Source organism: Crinia signifera, chromosome 2 (genome assembly GCF_055691185.1).
Source record: "Crinia signifera chromosome 2, ASM5569118v1, whole genome shotgun sequence".
Lineage (NCBI taxonomy): Eukaryota > Metazoa > Chordata > Amphibia > Anura > Myobatrachidae > Crinia > Crinia signifera.
Genome location: NC_139218.1, coordinates 318589967 through 318614069, shown reverse-complemented (window position 1 = coordinate 318614069; position 24103 = coordinate 318589967). Strand labels below are relative to the sequence as shown.

Genomic DNA, 24103 nt, shown 5'->3' with positions numbered 1-24103 from the left:
CTAATACCGGGTAAGTACCCTTACAGGAACCAGGGGGGTGCCTTTATAAACCATTGCTAGGCACTGCACTGACGCAGCTATGCTAACAGCCCCTGAGCACCTGAGAACCTTGGGGCCCCTAACAAGCTTGAGGCCAGGGCCGGATTTGTCACTAGGCCCGTGAGGCACGGGCCTAGGGGCGGCACCTGTCATGGGCGGCACCTGCTGTCACTCAGACACTGACACGTTCGCCCGCGCCGCTAAATAAAAGATGGTCAGCAGGAAGGAGCTCTCTACTCTCTGCATCCCACGATTCCCCACTACTGTGCCTGTGCGCTGCTGCCGCCGCTGTACCTGTCACGCTCTGGGCAGCAGCGTCGGCAGCATGAACTAGAGACAGTCCCGTCCCTCCCTCCTGAGCAGTGCATGCAGGCATATGTCACACGCTGACAGACAGCCTGAAGCTCTGAAACTCTGGAGTCCGTCCACCTTCCGGAGTCCCGTCCACACAAGCTGTCCAAAAGAGTTACGCTGCTTGTGTTTTATGTTCCTTACTACTTGAGGCATGGAACTATTCTCCCTGCAGTCAGTGAACCCAGTGAACCCTCATTCCTCTCCTCATACTGTTGCTGCTGCACTGTGCGGGATGTGTCTGGAGCAGACAGTTTAACTGTTTGCATCCCTACTATTAAACACACAGTAAGTGATAATACATTTTCATGTTAACAGTGTGTTCCTCCATGTGCATGTGTGTCCCATAGCTATTTATTGTGCTTCCATAAGTTCGATCTATCGATATAAATATATATACTCTCCCACTGCTTGTCCTTGCAGTAGTGGCACCTCTCATTCCAGCATTATATATATATTACACATGTGCATATATACGGGGGGGGGGGCAAATATTTTGTGCCTAGGGGCGGCCTGGCCGTTAAATTCGCCCCTGCTTGAGGCCCGGTACAGGTGTCCCCTTTGATCCCCCCTGTCGCCTGCCCTGGTGTGTACACTCCTTTAAAGTGGTATCAGTGTTCTCACCGGAGAACACTGGTCCTGACAGATTGCTCAGCACACATCGCCTGTGCATAGCATGTGTGTGATTAGCGATTTGTGCTCAGCACTGAGGCTCCGTCGCCCCGTGTGAAGCAGCGGCTGTTGTATTTATTACAGTAAAGAAAGACGCTGGCATTTTCCAGCCTCTGCCTCTCTGACACAATGGCCAACCGTTACTACGTGCGTCACCACCACCATCCACCAATCACGTTGAAGCCTCCGTCTCCGGGCAATCCCATAGGCGGAGGAGTGGGCGGGGCCTGGGAACTCGGAGTAGAGGCTGGTGTGTAACCAGAGATACAGAGCAGGCTCCGAGGCGCAGCAGCAGCGGTGGGATTATTATTGCGGTGGAGTGAGGGGCAAGGCTGGGTTCCCCGTCTCCGTTCTCCCCAAGGTGTGACACCAGCTTGCGGGGCGCCATGCTGTCGGAGAATGGAAGCGGATCAAGATGTGTCGGTTAAAGAGCAGCTTTTCCACGAGTGGGTCCGCGAATGCATTGTGAGTGCGGGCGTTATATACGGGTAACACTCGTCGGCAGAGTACGTGGTCGCCAGTGCCTCGACTCACGTCCGGGATTGTGGCCAAAAAACTGAGGTGGAGGTGCGGGTCACTGGTTTATTGGGGGAGGGGGCGGCAAAGTAACGCATCCCATAACTTCCCAACTGATGCCCAGTGATAGAGCATCCTGGGACTTGTAGTGCACGTCGGTAAGTTGGCGTTGTCTTTACTCTGGTGTGTTGTATGGCACTGACTCTCCTCCGGCTATGGACTACACACAAGTTCTGTAGCTAAAGTTGGTGGTTATCACCAGCGCTGCTTCTAGTGTTAAAGGGACTGATCAGCGTCATGGGGGGACCCCTGGGTCTGTCTGACTAGCGTCATGGGGGGAATCCAGGGTTTGTCTCACTAGCGTCATGGGGGGACCCTAGGGACTCTCTGGCTGGCGTCATGGGGAGACCCCATGGTCCAGGGACTGTCTGACTGGCGTCATGGGGAGACCCCATGGTCCAGGGTCTCTCTGGCTAGCGTCATGGGGAGACCCCAGGGTTTCTCTGGCTGGCGTCATGGGGAGACCCCAGGGTCTCTCTGGCTGGCGTCATGGGGAGACCCCATGGCCCAGGGTCTCTCTGGCTGGCGTCATGGGGAGACCCCAGGGTCTCTCTGGCTGGCGTCATGGGGAGACCCCATGGCCCAGGGTCTCTCTGGCTGGCGTCATGGGGAGACCCCATGGCCCAGGGTCTCTCTGGCTGGCGTCATGGGGAGACCCCATGGCCCAGGGTCTCTCTGGCTGGCGTCATGGGGAGACCCCATGGCCCAGGGTCTCTCTGGCTGGCGTCATGGGGAGACCCCATGGCCCAGGGTCTCTCTGGCTGGCGTCATGGGGAGACCCCATGGCCCAGGGTCTCTCTGGCTGGCGTCATGGGGAGACCCCATGGCCCAGGGTCTCTCTGGCTGGCGTCATGGGGAGACCCCATGGCCCAGGGTCTCTCTGGCTGGCGTCATGGGAGATGTGTCAGTGTGTAACCCCAGGGTCCAGGGACTTGTCTGGCCAGCGTCCAGGGGGCGACCCCAGGGACTTGTCTGGCCAGCGTCCAGGGGGCGACCCCAGGGACTTGTCTGGCCAGCGTCCAGGGGGCGACCCCAGGGACTTGTCTGGCCAGCGTCCAGGGGGCGACCCCAGGGACTTGTCTGGCCAGCGTCCAGGGGGCGACCCCAGGGACTTGTCTGGCCAGCGTCCAGGGGGCGACCCCAGGGACTTGTCTGGCCAGCGTCCAGGGGGCGACCCCAGGGACTTGTCTGGCCAGCGTCCAGGGGGCGACCCCAGGGACTTGTCTGGCCAGCGTCCAGGGGGCGACCCCAGGGACTTGTCTGGCCAGCGTCCAGGGGGCGACCCCAGGGACTTGTCTGGCCAGCGTCCAGGGGGCGACCCCAGGGACTTGTCTGGCCAGCGTCCAGGGGGCGACCCCAGGGACTTGTCTGGCCAGCGTCCAGGGGGCGACCCCAGGGACTTGTCTGGCCAGCGTCCAGGGGGCGACCCCAGGGACTTGTCTGGCCAGCGTCCAGGGGGCGACCCCAGGGACTTGTCTGGCCAGCGTCCAGGGGGCGACCCCAGGGACTTGTCTGGCCAGCGTCCAGGGGGCGACCCCAGGGACTTGTCTGGCCAGCGTCATGGGAAGACGTGTCAGTGGTTAACACCTGGGTCCAGGGATTGTCTGGCCAGCGTCCGGGGGGGCGACCGCAGGGATTGTCCGGCCAGCGCCTGGGGAGGCAACCCCCGGGTCCACGGACTGTCTGATGACTGGAGTCATGGGGTGACCCCAGAGTGCAGGGACTGTCTGATGACTGGAGTCATGGGGTGACCCCAGAGTGCAGGGACTGTCTGATGACTGGAGTCATGGGGTGACCCCAGAGTGCAGGGACTGTCTGATGACTGGAGTCATGGGGTGACCCCAGGGACTGTCTGATGACTGGAGTCATGGGGTGACCCCAGGGTCCAGGGACTGTCTGACTAGAGTCATGGGGTGACTCCAGGGGCTGTCTGTCTAGCATCATGGGGGGACCCCAGGGACTGTCTGACCAGTGTCATGAGGTTACCCCAGGCCCAGAGTTCACAGATTGTCTGACTAGCATCGGGGGTGAACCCAGAGTCGAGGGCCTGTCTGACTAGTGTTAGGGGTGATCCTAGGCCCAGAGTCAGAGGCCTGACTGACTAGCATCAGGGGTAATCCCAGAGTTGAAGGCCTAACTTTCTAGCATTGGGGGTGATCCCAGGGCCTGAATTGAAGGCTTGACTGACTAGCATCGGGGGGGTGGGGGTTAGCCAAGAGTTGAAGGCCTGACTGAATAGCATTGGATCTGTAGGATTTAATCCCTGTCCCTGCAGTTCCCAGAATGTGAGGTGGGGGAAGTGCTGCACTGTCAGGAGTGAGATACAGCCTTAGGCCAGTGCAGCCTGAGTGCTTCTTCTCACATGCAGTCCTCCGTAACGCAGCAATCAGGCAGATGTGATGTGGCCACTGCTGCAATTAGCAGGTTACATGCTTATCAATAACAAATTACTATGCACAACTTTTATGTGAACATGTTTTTACTAATCTAACCGTAATCTATTTCTACCATCATCACTACATAGAAGTGAGAATAAACGGGTCAAATCTGTGAAATGCTACTTTTAAACGCAGTTGTGTTTTTCAACCTCATGCACTGGAAGGTTTGGTGATACAACTTCCAAAGCTTCAGTTTGGAATGTCTAATGATGCCCTGTGCTCATGTGCACAAATGGCAGCTAGACTACAATTGTACATTATACATCAGCTCTGCATTTTGCTCACACCTCTGGCTCTGGTCTGTCATCCTGTTTTATTTCCGTTCATTTGTTATGGGGTGGTGTTTGGCATCCTGCATTGAGCCATGCCACTGCATACGTGTGAGAAGTTAGTTTGACAGCTAGATACTTCTATTTACGCAATCGGGCTTAGACAAATATCTCTGACGTTCACCAATCAGAGGTTAGAAAAGGTTGCATGCAGCCTTAGCATGTACAGAGCCACAGTACAGTAATGCTTATCTCTGTAGAACACTTCTGCTGGTTCTTCTGTAGTTTGTCGTCTTATGCATAATGTCTGGTGTTTGTGTTATTCAATGCAGTTCTTAGTAACATAATGGGCTGTATGTGCACTAGGCCCCAGGTATAATTGTAATGCTGTATAGACCTATTTGTGATTTGTTTTACTGATGTTGAAGGTGACCAATCAATAAAATGATACATTTACTAGTCTCCCATGTAAATGAATACAGTACTTTTGTATTAGCAGGGCGCCCATTACGTAGTTTGCGTAGTGGTGTATTGAGAATACCAATACACCACCATGCTGGCTACGTAAACTACGTAACTTACATAAGTTACGTAACTTGTTCAGGAGCTGTGCTAATAAACAACGGTTCATATCCCCACTATCCACGTCATACCCCCAGTATCCACGTGGGCGTGGAGTTAATTTCAGAAAGTGTAGCGAGCGCAGCTAGCCACCGAACCCGAAGTGTGGCGAGCGCAGTGAGCCCCGCAAGGGGACACGTATCTGCGTCCCCTCGCGGTGCTCGCCACGCTTCGGGCTCGGTGGATCACTGCGCTCGCCACACTTTATAAAATTAACTCCCACATGGTTACTGTTGGTATGACGTGGATAGTGGGGATATGACGTTGTTAGTGTGTGTGGTGCTTTATACTTACATGTCCCCTGCGGCAGCTCTGCGCTCTCCCTCCTGTGTGCACCAGTGCCAGATCCCCACTCCCCAATGTAAGCAATTAGTGTAGTGCCGCTGGGGGAGCAGGGAAACCATGTGATGCTCCTCCAGCGGCAGTACGCTGAATTACGTATGTACGCCCGCCGCCCGCCCTTCAGAGCCCCGCTGCCCGCCCTTCACCGCTGGCCGCCCAGTAAGTATAAAGGCAGATATAAGCAGGGCTCGGCTACGCTGACAATGTAGCCTAAGGTACATTGTCAGCGTAGCCGGGCACCCTGCTAATACAGAAGTACCATGAATACTTTACAGCATTTTTTTGTGGTAAAGAACTTCTAGTGTAAGCTCCATTGGCGTCAGGGACTGATGCAAATGATTAATCATTGAATGTAAAGTACTGTGTAATATGGTAGTGCTATAAAGGTTAATAATAAGCTACATGTTATTGTATATCTAAATGCTTATTCTGTTATTATTACTATGCTATTGGTGCCCATAGAGGTATTATAGTGCACTAACAGCTGAAGGACATTCCTATGTATGTCACCTGGCCGAACTTTTGAACACCCTAATTGGCTTGTTCTGTTCGTTCTTATAGCAATTGTCCCGCTATAGCAGTAGTTTCCAAATGCTCTCCTCCAACCGACTGAGGTATTTATTACGCCATCCGTAGTTAAGCATTGATATCCTTGAGTTTGGGGTGCCTTGAGGACTGTGTTTGTGAACCAATGCACTATAGTATATTCTTAGAGACAGATCATTTGATTTTGTTATCATAAACAATAAATACCATTTTCAATCAAGGAGGTCACAATATTTGATGATACAGCATCTGTATGTCAGGGCTTAGGCTGGGTGCACACTGATATGTCGTTCAATCAGCCGATGAATTACTTTGTTCAGACATATCCGTTGGCCCTGCTGCGTGGCTGATGACAATTTATGTAGCAGATGTATGGTATCTGTACATCTGCCAGTGTGTATACGGACAAAAGGCCAACCATGTGCAGGAGGATGACAGAGTAAAGGATTAATTCCATATCCTCACAACAGACCTATGTTTTAATAGAAACAATGGCTGGTTAGTGTGACTGTACAACATTGATTCTGCACCATCGACAGATCAGTTGTGAGATTGAATTAGCTGCAGATTGACCATTCGGGTGTGTACCCAACTTTTAGCCAGGTATGAGTTCTTGTGAGTGTGCACTCAGTTGCAGTAGCTCCTGTACCAGCATTGAGTATGGAATGCTTGTAAAACCGTACATTTGTCATAAAAGCACATTTTGCAGTTAATCAAATCTGCTTCAGGTCCCACATTCAGCACCAAAATCTATGCATGCCTAAGATGTTACTCATTGTATGAAGCGGCCAGTAACTCATGAGATCATCTACTTTTCACAGATCATTTTTCCTGCAGAAAAAAAAGATTCTGGGAATGTTGGGTACAGCAAATATTCAGTCCTTGCTGATATGATACCTCTCATCTAATGCATAACTTCACCCCGCACCTCACACTCTCTCTTTCACACACACACACACACACACACACACACACACACACACACTTTAACATTTTGTTTAATTAAATTTAGCATAGAGCTTCCATTTTGCAAATTCAGTGTAAAATATGAATGCCCTAAATTGATAGATTTGATATGACAGAATTACAGTACTTTATAAAATGTTCCAGCATTATAAAGGTAAGGATGCTGTTGTTGGTGTTTTGACGTTGGCGTCCTGACTGTTTGGATCCCGTACCCAACCATACCTGAAAATGAGAGACCATGGGGACTGTTGTGGCTTCATTTGAGTCAAATAATTCTGTGCATTTCCATTATCTATCTTAATCTATGGACTGGCTTCAGACCCATGTTCCACTGCACTTCGACCCAGGTTACCGTTTATGCTGAAGCGGGTTTAGCCCTGCAAAACCCTATGCATGTCATTAACCCTTTGAGTGCCAAAGTTGCTTCGAGAGATCCTCAAAATATCCACTAAAAATGCCAGTATTGCCGTATTTTGTATAAGGAAATACAAATACAGCCAAGCCAATGAATTGACGTTTAGTTAAATGTTGTACGCAGAAAAAGAACAGAGGCTGTGAACGACACTGGCATTTTTAGCATCTATTTTGAGCATCTCTCACAACAACATTGGCATTCAAAGGGTTAAATTTTACCTTTTTTTCACATTGACAAAGATGAGCTCACAAAAGCTAGGTTTAGGGACATCTCACAGCATTGCAGCAGTTCAGGCTGAGGGTCAGACTGTAGGTCATTCTGTGGATGTCTGTGCTCCATCAGCATGTGCTGTGTCTGCATGGCTCCGTTAGGTGACATTGGGGCAGATGTATTAACCCCGGCGAAGAGAAAAACTGGAGATAGAGTGGAGATAACACCAGCCAATCAACTCCCAACTGTCATATTTCAAACACAGCTGATTGGCTGGTGCATTATCTCCTTCCACTTTATCTCCAGTTTATCTCTTCGTCAGGCTTAATACATCTGCCCCATTATCTGCCAGTGGCCCAGTAGCTCCAATCCCCATCTCTCCACTGCGATGTTACCCAGGTCCTACAGTGTTCAACCATGCTTGCTTCTCATGTTCGATTGCCAGGTTGCTGGATCCAGGCTATTTTTTTGGGAGCGGTTTCCCCTGCGGCCATAATTCGGGTTATTTGTGCAGTGGAAAAGGGGTAGTTCTTTGCTTTGTTTGCCAGTATGCAATGAGAGAATGAAAAGTGCCGTTTCCTTATATATCTGGAAACTACAAATGACATATCAAATATCTGACACTGTATAAAATGAACTCAGGATTGTGCAGGCTGACCACTGTTCCCGACCTCTCATTGCACTGGTGCCTTAATGTCAATGGTTTCCCCATAGTTATGTTGGTGCTGGATAAGGCTTATCCTTACACTGTGCTACCATAATTAGTATTATATTCCTATTGGTGCATGGAGTCCTGAATACAGTCATTTAAAGCTGATTTGTTTTTCTTTTTGGATCCCTTGAAGTTTGTAATTGGAAGCAAGCACCTGGCAGCAATATCCGAGGTGGTGCCTGTGCCATGAAGGGTTATTTACCAGACGGCTCATAATACTCGCATGACGTGTGGTCTAGTTGGTGCTGAAACAAGATATAAGCCGGCCATCTTTCTTACATATGCTCCCATGTATTACTCCTCAGATTGATGTTCCTTGCACTGAGGTAGAATAGAATCCTGTCATGTTTCGTGCAGGAAATTGTTCTAATTGCTGGATTCTCTGCATACCTTGTGCTTTATGTTCTCTCTTTCCAAACCACCAGCCCCTTATATAGTTCCTCATCAACAAAGTGTCTGTATATAAAATTCTAACTGTATTGTAAATAGGAGCTCCAAGTCTTCTGGTGTTTTTGTATCGATAAGGGTGTCATTGGTTTATGTTTGGATGCCATAAAGAGTAATACATACACAGGACCAGAATTGTATAGCCTCGTTAAGTAACTGGGTGATACCAAGAGCAGCTGGGTGATACCAAGAGCAGAACAGAGGAAACACTGGATGCGGTGGACCGGGAAGCTGTGCATTTTCCCATTGGTCTATGTGTTGCTGCATTGCTGTGTTCTGTGCTCAGACAGCTAGAGGTCATAGCATTCCTGGTACTTCTCCGTCTGTGCTCTAAACCCCCTGAAACGTGCACATCCCCAGCAGTTTGTGATGAGCCCGGAATTTTAATGATTTTTACCTCGAACAAGTATTTGTATGAAATGCCTTGCCAGCTCTCCTCACAATTTTACTACCACCACAGACGTTATACTATATGGAAGCACTAGTTCTATAATTATAACACAGCATTATATGAAACACTGCTGTAGCTAATATTAATGTGTAGAATATATGTGGATTTTGCATATTTGCTGTTCACACACAAGAAATGTATTGTTTTTTTTAACCCTTTGAGTGCCAACATTTCAGTGAGAGATCGTCAAAAATTACCAGCGTTGCTCGCAGCGACTGTTCTATTAGTAAAAATAAATACAAATACAGCCAAGTCAATTACTGGAAGTTTAGTCAAATTGCACAATAAAAAAGGAACAGTCGCTGTGACCGGCATTTTTCGCAGATATTTTGAGGATCTCACAGCAATGTTGACACTCAGAGGGTTAAAAAAGCTTTCATACCATATGGCTATTACTGTACCAGCTGTGATAGTGGCTTGCATACGTCAGACTGCAATACCGGACATAGATAAGTTGATCAATGTATCTACGGCGGCTTTCCATTTGTCCCTAAATAAACTCTATATCTGCAAAGGTAAAAATGCACTCTGCGCAATCAGCTGGGGAGCCGAGGTGAATGCAGAGTTACCACATGTTGCTGTCATCAGTATGGAGACAGTTACTGGTTCCCCACATAATGCACATTAGCTTGGTAGAAACACATTTGCACACTTTGGGAGTAGTAGCCAAAAGTAAAGCCACTATTTGGAGAAGAAAGAAATGTTTTGTATGTAATGTGTACAAAAATATCCAACGCGCTCCAAGAATGAGAAAAATCTGCAAAATGTTACTTCACACAACTGCACCTGTTTGAATACTGGTTTTTTTGCACGAGTGTTGCTGGTTCCCCCCACCCCCTCTTATTCATGATGCGGTTTGCTAATTTCTATGTAAACTCTGTATAGGTTAATTCAATGTCATACTTGAATATTTGTAATGATTACACTTTTGAAGTGGGTTTTTATATTTATACTAATATGTAATGTTTCTACTTAACTAAAGAAGTCCCCAATTACTGTACTATACTTCTACAGCAAATTGAGGAAGGATGTGCAAACAGTGACTGATAGCTAGGTAGGTTAACTTTGCAGGAATGCAGGGTTTAGATTGGTGGATTCATACACAGGGGGCAGGACTAGTGATATCAGAGCTTCTCACATGTATGCAGAGTTTATCTCTTTAAACTGCATAATATGCCATTAGGGCTGTAGTGATGTGGGCGGCACCTCTGCTGTCTGTATAAAGGATACAGGGTCATGTCAGCTTGACATTGATCAATGTTTTTTTCAGGGTTTTTATTTCTACACAGCTCCCCCTCCCTTTTTAAGGTTACACATTTATTTATATATTAACAGTTTCTTATATAGCGCATACATATTCCACGGCGCTTTACAGAGGATATTTGAACATTCACATCAGTCCCTGCCCCAGTGGAGCTTACAATCTATATTCCCTACCACATATACACGCACACACAGACATTCTAGGCTTAATTTGTTGGGAGCCAATTAGCCTACCAGTATATTTTTGGATTACATGCAACATATTGTGCCTTTGGTCCTGTTGTCAGTCATTGATGTCGGACACTTCAAACAATTTTCACCTGGACCTGGTAGCTGATGCTTTTTTTTTTTTTTTTATCTGATCACATTGAATACTGGAAAAAGGCAACAGGCTTTTAATTAAATCTGATCAGATCAATGTTTTACGAAAGCAAAATTCTACCGCATGAAAAGAATGTCACCCAAAGGAAAAAACAAACCTGCCATTGTTCTCTATTTCAGGGAAGGTTTCCTGTAAAGACTATAAGGTCTTGACTGATTTCTATCTCATCCACATTCAGCTCTATGGATCAGATTTAATCACCTCAAGCTCATGCAAGGCAATTTAGTTGTGGGATTGGGGAGCATCACGTCTCCATATCACATGTGTGGGGGCACTCAGGAGTTACTGTACAGGCTTCAAGTGAGCACATCCTCATCCCTAAAGCCATGAACACGTGGGATTTAGCCCCGGCGATTTCGGCTGAGCCTTGTGTGTATCAAGATGTAGTTAAGCCATCAGAGAGACCGCTAACTACATCGTGCCAGCCTTGGGAGCCGCTGCCAAATATACAGTGCAGCAAGAATATTCCGAGAGATGGCTAACTAGGGCCTGCCAGCCCCGGGAGCAGCGGCCAAATGCACAGTGTAGCAGGAATATTCTTGGCCGCACTGACTATTTGGCCGGGCGATAGCGACTCTTGCTATCGCCCAGTGTGTACATATGGGCAGTTCTGTCAAACCTTCTAAGCGATTTTGACTATGTAGTCAAAATGGCTTAGAAGAATCACCCTGTGTGTACATCCCTTTAAAACGTGCTTTCATCTAGAAACCTTTAACTATCTCTGAATGTCAGTGTCGTTTTCCTATTTGATAACCATGATCTTATCTGTTTTTTGTCTCGGTCTTTTATCTTTCTCTGTATTTGCTAATGCTTCTGTCAAAAGCAGGTTTTGGCTGCTTAATCTCTCACATCTGACTTTATTATGAGTCAGGGGTGTGTTTTGAACTAGGATTAGTGTGTATCCATTGCTTTCATGCTAATACTTAGCACATTAAATTGCTGTGCAAGGAGTATGGGAGCCCAAACATCAGGAGAGTATCAGGGCAACTCCTAATGCATGTGCCCGGGGGTATTGGGAAAACATGTTAGGCATCCTCAATTTGCTCCCTGTATTTACTATCCGACCTCCTGATTGATTGCCAGTTATACGAGATGTCTATACTCTGCACACAAGATGAATCTGTTTTGCCAGCAAGTGTCCTAAAATTAGCAAACAACTGCAGCTTCCTTCAATGCACAGCAGGTCTGCTTATGTATAGTTCTATTTATGACCTGCAGGGTAGAAGTATGACTGCTTCCTGCACAAACATCCTGTGACATACTAGTGTGTTGGTGTTTGTGTGTACATTGGCACACTTATATGCTTTTGTGTGTGTTTGGAATGCATAAAATTACAAACAATTGGTAACGTAAATTACTGTTCACACCTTTTGCATTCTGAAATATTTATTTATAATGTAACATGCTTTTTCTCATATGTGAGCTGTAGATTGTACTGAAGATAACAGTTTCTTATATAGCGCACACATATTCCGCAGCGCTTTACAGAGAATATTTGAACATTCACATCAGGCTTACAATCTACATTCCCTACCACATGTACACGCACACGCAAGTATTCTAGGGTTCATTTGTTAGGAGCCAAATAACCTACCAGTATATTTTTGGATTGTGGGAGGAAACCGGAGTACCCGGAGGAAACCCACGCAAGCACGGAGAGAATATACAAACTCTGCACAGTTAGTGCCATGGTGGGAATCGAACCCATGACTTCAGTGCTGTGAGGCAGTAATGCTAACCATTACACCATCCGTATTAAATCATTGTATCCATTTTTTTTTTGTAGCTTCACTACAGAACCATTTACACAAGGAAATAGCCCCCTCCATGTAGTATTGTATTTTATTTCTCTTTATTTTGCCCTAGAGGTGCATGGCGGTGGAAACTATGTGGAAACAGGAAAACCATGTCACAGTGTATTCTTGTTCTTTTGGCAGATCTGCAGCTTGCTGTTCTCCATTCTCTACATCCTTTCGTACATGATAATCACAAAATTCAAGAAGCATGCTGATTTTACAACCGGTAAGTGCGCTACAGGTATTTTGGGGAAGGGGTTATGGAGGGTAATGCACAAGAAGTGTACATGTTAAATGCCACATTAAAAGGATTAATTGTGCCCAATCTCCCATCTAAAGTGACAGGAGACTGCGGGCAATATTCAAATTGCTGCTTTTATTGTGCCCATTAATGTCCGGTCTGGGCACATGTAGTGGCTAAACCTGACCAAACTAATGGGCGCAAGGTGAAACATCCCGTTTGCACACCCGTTTACATCCGGTAACTTCACACATTTCAGCTCACTCCCCGGCGGTACAATCTGAAATTCCATTGCAGGCAGCCATATACACCCAAACTGAGCTTCATTTGAATAGCTCCATTGGGAGCCCTCTAGTTGCCACCGACACAAAATTATTTGAATTGCTAAATCCTAGGATATGTGTAGAATTTGGGAGAGTCTTGTTACACCTTTTTTAAGAAACCATTTATGTAATCCCGCCTTTTATGTCCATTCTCGCCTGGTGACTGTTCTACAGATGGAGCATCTACCCAGCTTCATTACTTTCCTGTTTGCCAAACACCATTTATTTACACACTGTGCCATTTTGTAAATCACCTTTGCTGTCTACTGGGATATGCTGAGTAACATGTGCGGTTCCTTAGCTATTTACCAAGGGTTAGAAAATGCACTGATAAAGCTTGTATAGAGCTGATAGTGTCTTTCTATGCATCATATTTCCATAGGAGTGATGTACAATGTAGGGCATTGGAAAAATAGTTTGAACTACAACACCATGTCAAATAAAAATGACTGCCTTTCCACAATACTCTACTCCAGTGGTTCCCAAACTGTGTGCCTAGGCTCCCTGGGGTGCCTCAGGACACTTGCAGGGGTGCCTTGGGTTGGTGGACCAGGAGCATATCATATTATTTATGGTCAATGTACCAGGCAAAACCAGTGCTGGTGGCTGCCAATCATAATATATGTGCACAAACAGAAGCAAATCCTGTCCCTCACCAGATAACTGTGACATCTAAACACAATGCACTTCATTTAATATTTTTTTCTGAATTTCTCGATAAGAAGCATTTGGCCTAGGGGTGCCTTGAAAATATTTTGATGCTCTAGGGTGCCATGATTCAAAAATGTTTGGGAACCCCTGCCCTACTCTAATAAGAAAAGTAAGAACTGAATACACAGAAATATGTATGTTGTGACCTGGGTTCTATGGAATCCAGCACTCCTTCCCAGCCTATTTAGTTGTGCAGCATACATATTTGTCTTCTATACATGGGTACACATAGCAGAAGAATTGCCTCAACCCTTTATGCACAGAAGTGGCAATAAGCCCTCCACAGAAGGTCCGATAAGAACCCAAGACAGGCTCAAAGTCGGTCATCAGGACCCCCCCACACAGTGCATGTTTTGCAGGTCTCCTCACAGAATCAAGTGAAATAATTAGCTCCACCTGTGGATCTTTTAAAATGTCAGTGGGTAATGAGTGCACCTGTGCACCTGACGGGTGACCTGGAAAACGTGAGCTGTGTGGGGTTCTGAGGACTGATTTTGAGAACCACTGGAGTAGTGCATTTTACCACCTCAGTCTGACCACTCCCACCACCCTGCTATAGCTGTGGAAGGAGTAGATCAACAGCAACCTGAATGGCTATTTAGTACACCATTGGGTACTTATGTATTATCTGGACTCCCATGTTAAATGCACCCCATTTTTTTCATACCCCTACTATCCAACTACGCATGGAGTTGACTTTATATAGTGTGGCGAGCGCAGCGAGCCACCGTGCCCGAAGCATGATGAGCGCAGCGAGCCCCGCGAGGGGACGCGGTCTCATAAGAAAAACGGGAGCCCAGATATTACATAAGTACCCACCATTGAAATACACATAATGATGACAGACCTGACAGCAGGAGTACTTCTCTCAGTACATGGACCAAGGCTCTAGATACACAGTTGGTTAAACTAGCGTTATTACAATCCAATGTGGACTGTGACATCTGCTACCTCCATAGCCAAATAATCACCCAGTCTGACAGATGGGATGGCTGTGAGAGTAGATGGGGGGGGGGGGGGGGGGAACAATCTGAGGATTAGAGCCGTACCAAAGTCCCTGACACAGGACCAAGCTTCATCGCACTTCTCTGGAATCTTTATTTACATCTGTACCCCGACATTCTGGGTCCTTACAGTGTTGTCTACAAATCACATAGAGCCTTGCATCCACAGTCAGTTAACCTGGTTTACCCAAAAGACGTTTAGGACTGTAGGATGAGTCCTAGACGTTGGGATTAGATGAGATTACCTTTATTATTTCTCAGGCCACATTTCCTAATTCATATCGCAATAGGCTCTCGCTTAATCTGTGTCACTAAAATTGCAGCTCAAACATCTGACTATTCTCCCTTCTTATTGGTCTTCTGATTTCTAATTGTACCCTCCTCATTGTCACCAGGGATCAAATGACTCCCTATGGAGAGTAACTGTCTGAACTCTTCTTACTGTACACAAGTCAGTCGTCCTTCCCCCTCGTCCTGGTGTAATACTATGTTCTACTTCCAGGCCTCTGCAGCAGTGCTATATATAGATGTGCAGTGGGCTAGATCTGTCACATTTCATTTCAGTGCCCTGTTACTAGGGTGTGTGGATCCAGGTGTCTGGTTCATTTGGATTATTGATACCTGCTGACTAATATATGGCCATGGACTCAGATCTTTAATATAAATAGGACATTACGTGGCTATACCAAATTCATATTGCATAGTATTCCGTTGCAAAGTTATGTAAATTGCAGGTTAAAGAAATATCTTTATGGTAGTTGGAGTAATTATCTCTAACATTAATATTTAAATTAGGATTCCATGTAAATGCTCATTTTTGGCATTCCCAATTTATATATTAGTTAAAAGCCAGTTGAAATGACCGCTTCTGCAATGTACGTTCACTTTGAGCTGTGACAGTTTTCACTTTGAGCTGTGACCGTTTAAGTCCACAAACTCTCCACCCCACCCCATGTCCCTCTGTGATCCTACCTCCAATCTGTCTCCACAGCTCCCTCTCTCCATATCCAGCAAGTTTGAATCCGATCAGTGTCCCTGCAAAAATGTTTCACTTTCTGAGTAATTTATTCCATCGAGTAGCCTCTAGAGGTCAGAGGTGGTACTTCACCTTATAAACTTCAATGGGGTGTATTCAATGCTTTCTGTGAGCTGTCACAGCTCGCAGGGTCAGTATTCAACTGCCCCCCCTGCACACGCCGTTTCCTTCTCGCTAGGGTTTTGGAGCGAGGGGGGAAATGGCATATGGCATATACTAAATGCAGCGGGCTCCCTGTATTACCCGCGAGCCTCGCTGTTTGGAGGAATCCTCGCTGTCCTCTGACATTGAGGATTTCCCCGGCACGTTGAATAGGGGTTAAAAGGTGAGGATCGTTTGTTTTCAGTGATTAAACCCCCTCGCCAGGGGGAATTCACCCCTATATATTTTAATACATAGTTTCTGGCACAGTAACCTTAAAAACGCACAGCATGCTCAACAGCCATGTGTCATTCTGCAGTGTCCAATCAGTGCTATCTTACACAGATACAGCAAGGTTTGTTACCACTTTCTAGAATTCGGTTGATAAACATCCAGAGCTCTGGTTCTAGTGAACTATTCTGGACTGCATAAACGTCATGGCTTTGCTATCTGGGACGTTGCATTAAAATGAACTGAAATGAACCTTTGGGTCTTCTTCCCTATAAAGTATACATTTTTGTAATTCCTAATTTCGGCATAACTGATTGAATCAAAAGAATCTGGCTACGTAGATGGTCAAAAGGTAGAATTTAGTGGAGTCTGTGGTGTTAGTAATTCCTTACAGCTAATCAGCGTCCTTTCTCTTTCAGTCGATGTTGAAGATGCTGCTGTCAACAGAATTGCGTAAGTTTGTGTCTTTGATATTGAAGTGTTAACCATGTACTCCAACAGATCCCTCCAGCCTTAACAACTTAAGTGATATGCTTTATCTCTGATCAAATATTTAGTAACCTGCTGTCTGGTGTAATAAAGGTCTGCCCTTTTTCAAGAATAATCTGTGTATTTTGGCAGACTGTTAGTAATAACAGTGTTATACATTTTAGAAAGAAGCAAAGATTAAGGCACAATTTTTTTTCCCCTTATCTCCATGTTAAAATGATTTTTTTTTTTTAAAATAGCTTTCTTATGGCATGTGTGTTCCAGCAACACAACATATCTGCTAGTGTGTATGAACTTACCGATCGTCAGATGGATTTGCCTAGTGTGTACCCAGCATAAATTAGTTTACCAAAGTTATGTTTTAAAAAAAATAATAATAAAAGGTATTGTCTATGAAAATGAATGTATTCTATAATATAGCACATTCAAACGCCCAATGAAACCCAAATGTATTAAATATGAGTAACAACACAGTTCAATAATTTGATAAATAGCATATACTCAGTTGTGGGGCACTGTAGAAAGAGTAGTACAAAAATACAGAATTATAGAATCCAAGGTGAAGTGTGGAGTAAATGACAGTAAAAGTAAGGGAACGCCCGGTACGTGAGGAATGCTGTCCCTGCTGGTTAGCATTTATATTCTAATGGGGAGAATAGAGGAGGGTTAGGATAAGGGTAGGTTGGGATTGATGAAAAAGTGAGACTTGAGAGGCCATTTGAAGTTTATGTAGAGAGGAGGAGAGACTGACAGGGAGCGGTAGGGATCGGTATGGACAAAATCTTTGATGTGGGAATGAGAGGAAGTATTCAGTTGATTAGGAGCGGTGGCATTCATTTGTGGAGCAAAGCGGGTGGGAGTGTCAAAAGACAGGTCAAGACTTTGTAAATGAGTGTGAAATCTTGACTTCAGTTCTGAAGGGGAAGGGAAGCCAGTGTAGGGATTATAGGAGAAGAGTTACAGGCGTAGGACCTTACTCCGTAAGGATCTTGTATAAACTGCTTGCAGCAGCTTAGCGTATGAGATCATTAGCAATGCAAAGAAAGGAGTTGCATATCCTGTCCTGCATGCTTTTGGATTGCAGGTTTTGCAATGTGTTCCTTCAAATGCGTCTGCAGCCTGCGTAAGCCTGACCTTACTCAGAGAGCCTTGTGTGGCCAAGAGAACCGCAAATGTGATGCAGTTGTTATATTCACCACGCTCTGGAAAACACTGGCCACCCCCGTTGCACCCTGTGACATGGCATGCCAATCAGGCAGAGGCGATCACATTATAACAATGCAATCGCAGGACTAGGTTTGCAAAATGGGTCCTGTGGGTGTGCGGTTTCCCAACTATCAGGAAACTGTCGAGCGATCCATCCTGAATTAGGCCCCTAGTATATTTTGGAGAGGAAGGTGCATGAAGGATAGATTGGAGTGGAGAGAGACTGTAGTCGGGAAGGCCAGTTAGGGAGAGTTTACAGTAGTCCAATTGGATAATGACAAGTGAGTGGATGTGGGTTTTGTTAACAAGGTGAGAGAGGGACTAATGTATGTTTGCTATAAACAGGAGTCCACTTATTTATTTTAAGTTTCTTCCATTAAATATACCACACCTTTTTACAATATAAGCTTTCACAAGCAGGGCCCTCTCTCCTCATGTGCTTTTCTTAGGATCTATCTCTGACACCCTAATAATTGCTTCCATGTCCTGTCCCACGATGCCACTATATTTATTTACCATGTACTTGTCCTAAATTGTCTTGTAGTGTAATTCATTCTTCTTTTTTTTTTTTTGCTCATTTATGTAGTGTTAGGTGCTGCGGAACTCTTGTAGCGCCATATAAATGATAATAATGATAAACCCTTTGTTTGATCATTTGACTTATCAGACTCAAGGGAGCAACACCCTAAGGCCGGTTTCACACACTCCGGCTCCTGCCGGACGGTGAAATCCCGCATGGCCAGGGAGCCGTGCCGCACACATTAGTTTATCATGGAGGGGATGGCCACAGCCGGGCAGCCGTCCCTTCCAGTGGCGGGATCCGGCTGCAACCGTGCGGCCGGGCCGTGGCCGTCCCATGTGAATGGACACAATAGTGTCCATTCACAACTAATGTGTGCGGCACGGCTCCCTGGCCGTGCGGGATTTCACCGTCCGGCAGGAGCCGGAGTGTGTGAAACCGGCCTAAAGAGGTATACAGACGTGGGGCACTAGCTGGGAGATTTTGACTAAGCAATTTTGCTTAGTCAAAATTGCGATGTGTCTGCCGTAGATAAGTCGGTGGCATTCCCGGATTCCCGGCAGCAGCCCTATGTGTAATAGACACCGCAGCGTCTTGTCAAAATATTCGTGCATGCAGTGTCTATTTGGCCGGGCAATAGTGGTTCCCGCCCACTGTGTACACATGGGGCAATTCAGGCAAACCTAAGAGATTTTGGCAATGTAGCCTTAATAGTGATGTATCTTCATACTTAAGATTTATAGATATAGTTATTAAAATAGATGGTCCTCTGATCATTCCTGTGCTGAATGTATCCCTTTCCTTTCTGCACTAAGGGAGTGATTCTGGTTGACTTGCAAAGCTGTGAATTTTGCAGCTTTGCAAGTCATTTAACTACCGTCCGCACGAATACCACATGCACCGAGCTTGTCCCCGCAACCATGTAAATGGATTTTATGCATAAACATCCATTCCCAGCTTGCGTGCAGGGTGAAATCATATGTTGGTCACCAACCACTGAAGGATTTCGCCAGTGCTCGCAGATCTAAGTCCGTCTCTGCTTGCCCTAAATCTGCGGCGCCCTGTACCGGAAGAGGGTGGGCAGCTTATATTTGTTGACGTCAGCTGCTCGCCCACTGCACCCGCGTTACCGACGTATTAACATGCGTTTTCATGGGAACGCTGGGCTTTCCCATGGGCTGCCGCCCCATGTCCACCACCAGAACTGGTGAATAATCAATTCCCCATGCCTGTTTGCACCAAGCAGCTGCATATGTGCATAAATGTTTATGCGCAGTCGCTAAGCATCGCTCCCCTGTGTGAACGCACAGGAGAGTGATCAAACCAGAATTAGGGCCTGTATCCGCTAGCTGTGTGCATATTTGCAGGCAGACTTCTCCTATACGTGTGCTTGATGTGGTAGCGATTGTCATTGTCAGGGCAAAGTTGTACCAGTCTGTGCTTGGTGGCGGCGATATTCAGACCTAATCACAAAGCTGCTTTTTTTTCTCAAATGGACAGAACTATTGTGCAAAGCAGGTGGGGCAGATGTAATGTGTGCAGCGAGCGTTCTTATGGGGAAATACCAAGTCTCACACTACAATTAATTGTATCCCATTTCTTTGGTATCTAGCTGCAGTCGTCATCATCAAATTTAGTCCTATCCATATATAGTGGGGATATTTAATATAGTCTACAAATCTCTACTTGCCCTGCTTCAGTATGGCTATCGGTGCATGCTAAACCTGTGGCAATGTATGCTGGGATGTGTAGTTCCACAACAGCTTGAGTGCTTGTGCACTACCCTTGATGTACAGTACAGCTAGAACAACACAACACCTTTTAACCAACCCAGCCTATCCCCTCTCGCTAATATGTACCGTATCCGGTCGACGGATCTACGATGTCTAGATCAGCCATTTTACTATCTTTATGAGTCTAAGTAGATGGGTTTGACTAAGGGTGGTAAACCATGGCATGGCAGATCTAGACCGCTTTCATCTGCTATACCAAACCCAATTGTACTATATAGTATTTACTTATTGATAACTACCTTGATAAGATAGCCATTGCTACCTATCTGGGTCCCTTCGCTACATTATTGGTACTCCCAGTGTACCCAATCTCAGCTTCTACCGCCTACACTTTATTTTTGTATGTACTAGTCTAAATGATGACGGCAGTAGTATTGGAGCATGGGTGGAAACCTAGTGTGTCAGTTTGAGGCCTGGGTGGCACTCCATGAGCCTAATCATGCTATTGTGATTGATGCTAGAACAGGAAGGTGATGTACTGCTGAGATTATGGCTGCTTTCTATATATGGCTCGTGTGTGTGTGTGTGTGTGTGTGTGTGTGTATGTATGTTATATATTTCTCATATATAAGTACTACACACCTAACCCGCTGAGGCACTCGTGTATTATATAGCTTCCCTTTCTGGACCTGCAACTTCATGGTACTGCTATGCTATTACTGGTGCCTGTCCTTGTGTTTCCCTCCTATATCCCTATAGATTGTAAGCTTGCAGCAGGGCCCTCCTAGCTCCAAGTCTGTCTGTCGTTACCCAGTTTGTTTTATCAATGTCTACAAATGTAAAGCGCAATGGAATCTGCTGCACTATATATATATATATATATATATATATATATATATATATATATATATATATATATATATATATATATATATATATATATATATATATATATATATGTGTATATATATATATATATGTGTGTGTGATATGTGCACTTTTATGTTGTCACGTCGCCGTGATTTTCATGGGTAACTGTTTATATACATGAGTACCTGTATGTGTCCAATACAATCTTAGGTTTATTTTCTAGGAGGTTTTTGTGTTGCTAGGCAAAAGTCATGCTTTCAGCAACCAAACTTGTATCAGTGAGCCCATAAAGTGATCATCGTTACTGCGTAACATATAGCTGTGATAACCGATGTATCTGCACAGAGCCCTGTACACCCTGCTTGGTGGATGAATAACTAAATTGACTCTGTAATTTGACCCAGCGGATTGTACTGTGTAACTGTGTGTGATGATGGCTGTGTTGTCACTGTTCTTGAGCTCTTCCTAAGTGACTGGCCTTTGCTCTGCCACGCTGTCCTGGGACCTGTGGACACATTTGGTTGTCTTTTAGACTTTAAACATGCTGCAGTGGCAATTTGTACTTCCCTCTTACGCCATAGCCAGCTGCTTCCAGTTTAACCCTGTATGTACCATATGTGCATGGTCTCAGTCACAAAGGAGATGTAGCAATACTTCATGCTGGATTTACAAAGCAACTTCTACTTTATCCATTGAAATCATATTACATTTCTTTCATTTGAAAAAAAATGAAGAAATTCGGAAAGTCCAAAACCAGGCATGCACTAAACCTGCTAAGATGGAATGAACCATTGGGCATGCCATATTTGTAAGAGTAGATGTGAAAGTCGCTAACATTATTTGGCTATCTGGTCACTGGGTTGACAATGTTTAGGTCAACAACTAATGGTGCACGGTGACTAGGTTGAGACCAGCAAAAGGTCGATATTGACTTTGTGACAATGAAAATTCGACCTAAATTTTTCATGTGTGTTTTTTTTTTTTTTTTATAGACCAACTTGATTCATACAATACCATCCAAGTGGGCATAAAAATTGATTATAATACTGTGCCAAGCGCAGTGAGCCATGCGAGGGGGACACTGTACACTTATATGGTGTCTGTCGACGTAGACACAAAAAAGTGAAAAACTTATGTCGGTCATCCTTTTGCTTGTGTCACCCTTCTGCCAATTTCGACCTATGTTATGTTGACCATTTATAGCTGTCGACCTAGACATTGTGGACCCACTATACCATAACTATAGGTGCTCATACACGGTGCGATGAACTCTCTGCTTTTAGTGCTAGACTGCATAGCTTCTAGTACAAAAAGCATACAATGTGTATACAGCACCGTACTTTTTGTACTAGATACAATGCAATCTAGCACTAGAAGCACGGGCTGCACAGACTTTGTGCTGTGCGATGGGCACAGGAAAGCGTATCCTTAACCCAGCATTTGTGTAGCTTCTTCCCTGTCATACACCCTTGTATCCAGTCACTCATTGTGTTTGATCCTTCCCATAACACCTTTTCTTTGTAAGTATCTCTTTGAAATGTGATCCCTTCATGTGTTTTTCTTGCAGTAAAGTATAATATAAAGGGCAATGGAATTGACCCCATGTGTTTCACACGTGTGACCTAGAGGTATATTCAATGCTGCGGCCAGGGGGGTTTGTACTCTGAGGCTGGCTTATTTTTGTAGAGGGAAAAACCATCCTTAAGATTCCCTTAAACAACGAGGTTCCCCGCAAATGCAGGGAGTCCGCTGCATATTGTGGCGAGCCCTGACGTTTTGATGGTCACACTCGCCATTTCCACTGCTCTGAAACGAACCAGGGAGGTGAGGACGGCGTTTATTGCTCTTGACGGTGAGCGATCAGCACTGCTTGCTGTATAGCTAACCGTCAGGGGCTTTGAATACCACCCATAATGTTTTATCCAGATGATATTTCTCTCTCTGCTCTGTCATGGATAATCACTTCCATGTATGTGTTCATGTCTGGTATGGCTAAGTAGTGTGTAAATGTGACCTACAAATCCCAGCTAGATGCAGCTATGAATAGGTAGGTTTATTAGTCTGACGGGGATGTGCCAGATGTACCTTGTAGTTCCGCTGTCACTATGAAATTGTTCTGGTTATGTCAGAAGTCTGGGTTCCTGTGAGAAGTAAGCTCTGAGCGGCAGGTTTCGTTTCCCATAAAGGTTGTGGATGTGCTGGTATAACTGTGGCATATTCTATATAATGGGTGTTTGTACAATACAGCATCACTTCTACATACCGGCCATTCAGGAAACCTGTAACTACACATCTGCAGTGCACACAAAGTAAATGAGGGTTTTGGGGGTTTTTTTTGTATGTTTGCTTAATAGGAAAAAAAATGAATAAAGAAACAGTCGACCTAATGTGTATGTCGACCAAGTATGTGTAGGACATTCATTACTGTAGATCATTAGTTTGTCGATCTAAGGGGTCGACCGGTAGACTATCGATGGAAATGAGGTCGATTCATGGTCTGTATCCCGAAACGGATATCCATTGTCATCTCCTGATGGCAAATGAAGTGTGCGCTCATACCTCAGACTTAGGACATCACATTGGCCTCTTTTTGGTTTTCTAAACATTTTCTCTGACTGGGCAGAGCGAGGGCTGATTATGTAGATTTACCCGATGCCCTAGATAACAAAAGAAATGTTGCATGGTAGCCATTTTTCCAGTGTGTTCAGTGTTGGCGCGATGTGTGGGCCAGTTGTATAACCAATGATTTCATGCTCACATACTTGTGGGTACTGCCCTCAATATTTACCTAAACTAATCTGTGCTCCTGTAATAATATGATCAGCATTACTGAGTTGTAGATACCATATGACCTTTAAACTTGTAACCAGAGTATGTGCAATGACCTGATAGTTGCTGACAATGTTTTCAGCAGAGCGTTTGCTGTACTTGTTCGTTCTACGTTGTATAGAGTGGTTGCGATGCCTATCTTTATTAGTAGCCTCACCTCACAGAATTCCTAAGTTGATGGTAATACACAGCAGCTGTGTGTGGTGGTTGTTGTTTTTTCCCCCATTGAGTGCTTTGTTTTACCTGATTTGGTCTCCTACTTAGTGTGGGATA

The 24103-nt window shown here is 45.4% G+C and overlaps 1 protein-coding gene across 1 annotated transcript in view; it reads left to right on the top strand.

Annotated features, from left to right (window-relative positions):
• The first annotated feature begins 1304 nt into the window (after positions 1–1304).
• Positions 1305–24103, top strand: part of LMBR1L (limb development membrane protein 1 like) — a 39804-nt gene continuing 17005 nt past the window's right edge. The window contains exons 1-3 of the mRNA XM_083169094.1: positions 1305–1527; positions 12638–12722; positions 16603–16636. Coding sequence (XP_083025220.1) covers positions 1462–1527; positions 12638–12722; positions 16603–16636 — 185 coding nt within the window. The 5' untranslated portion in view covers positions 1305–1461. The remainder of the gene's footprint in view (positions 1528–12637; positions 12723–16602; positions 16637–24103) is intronic.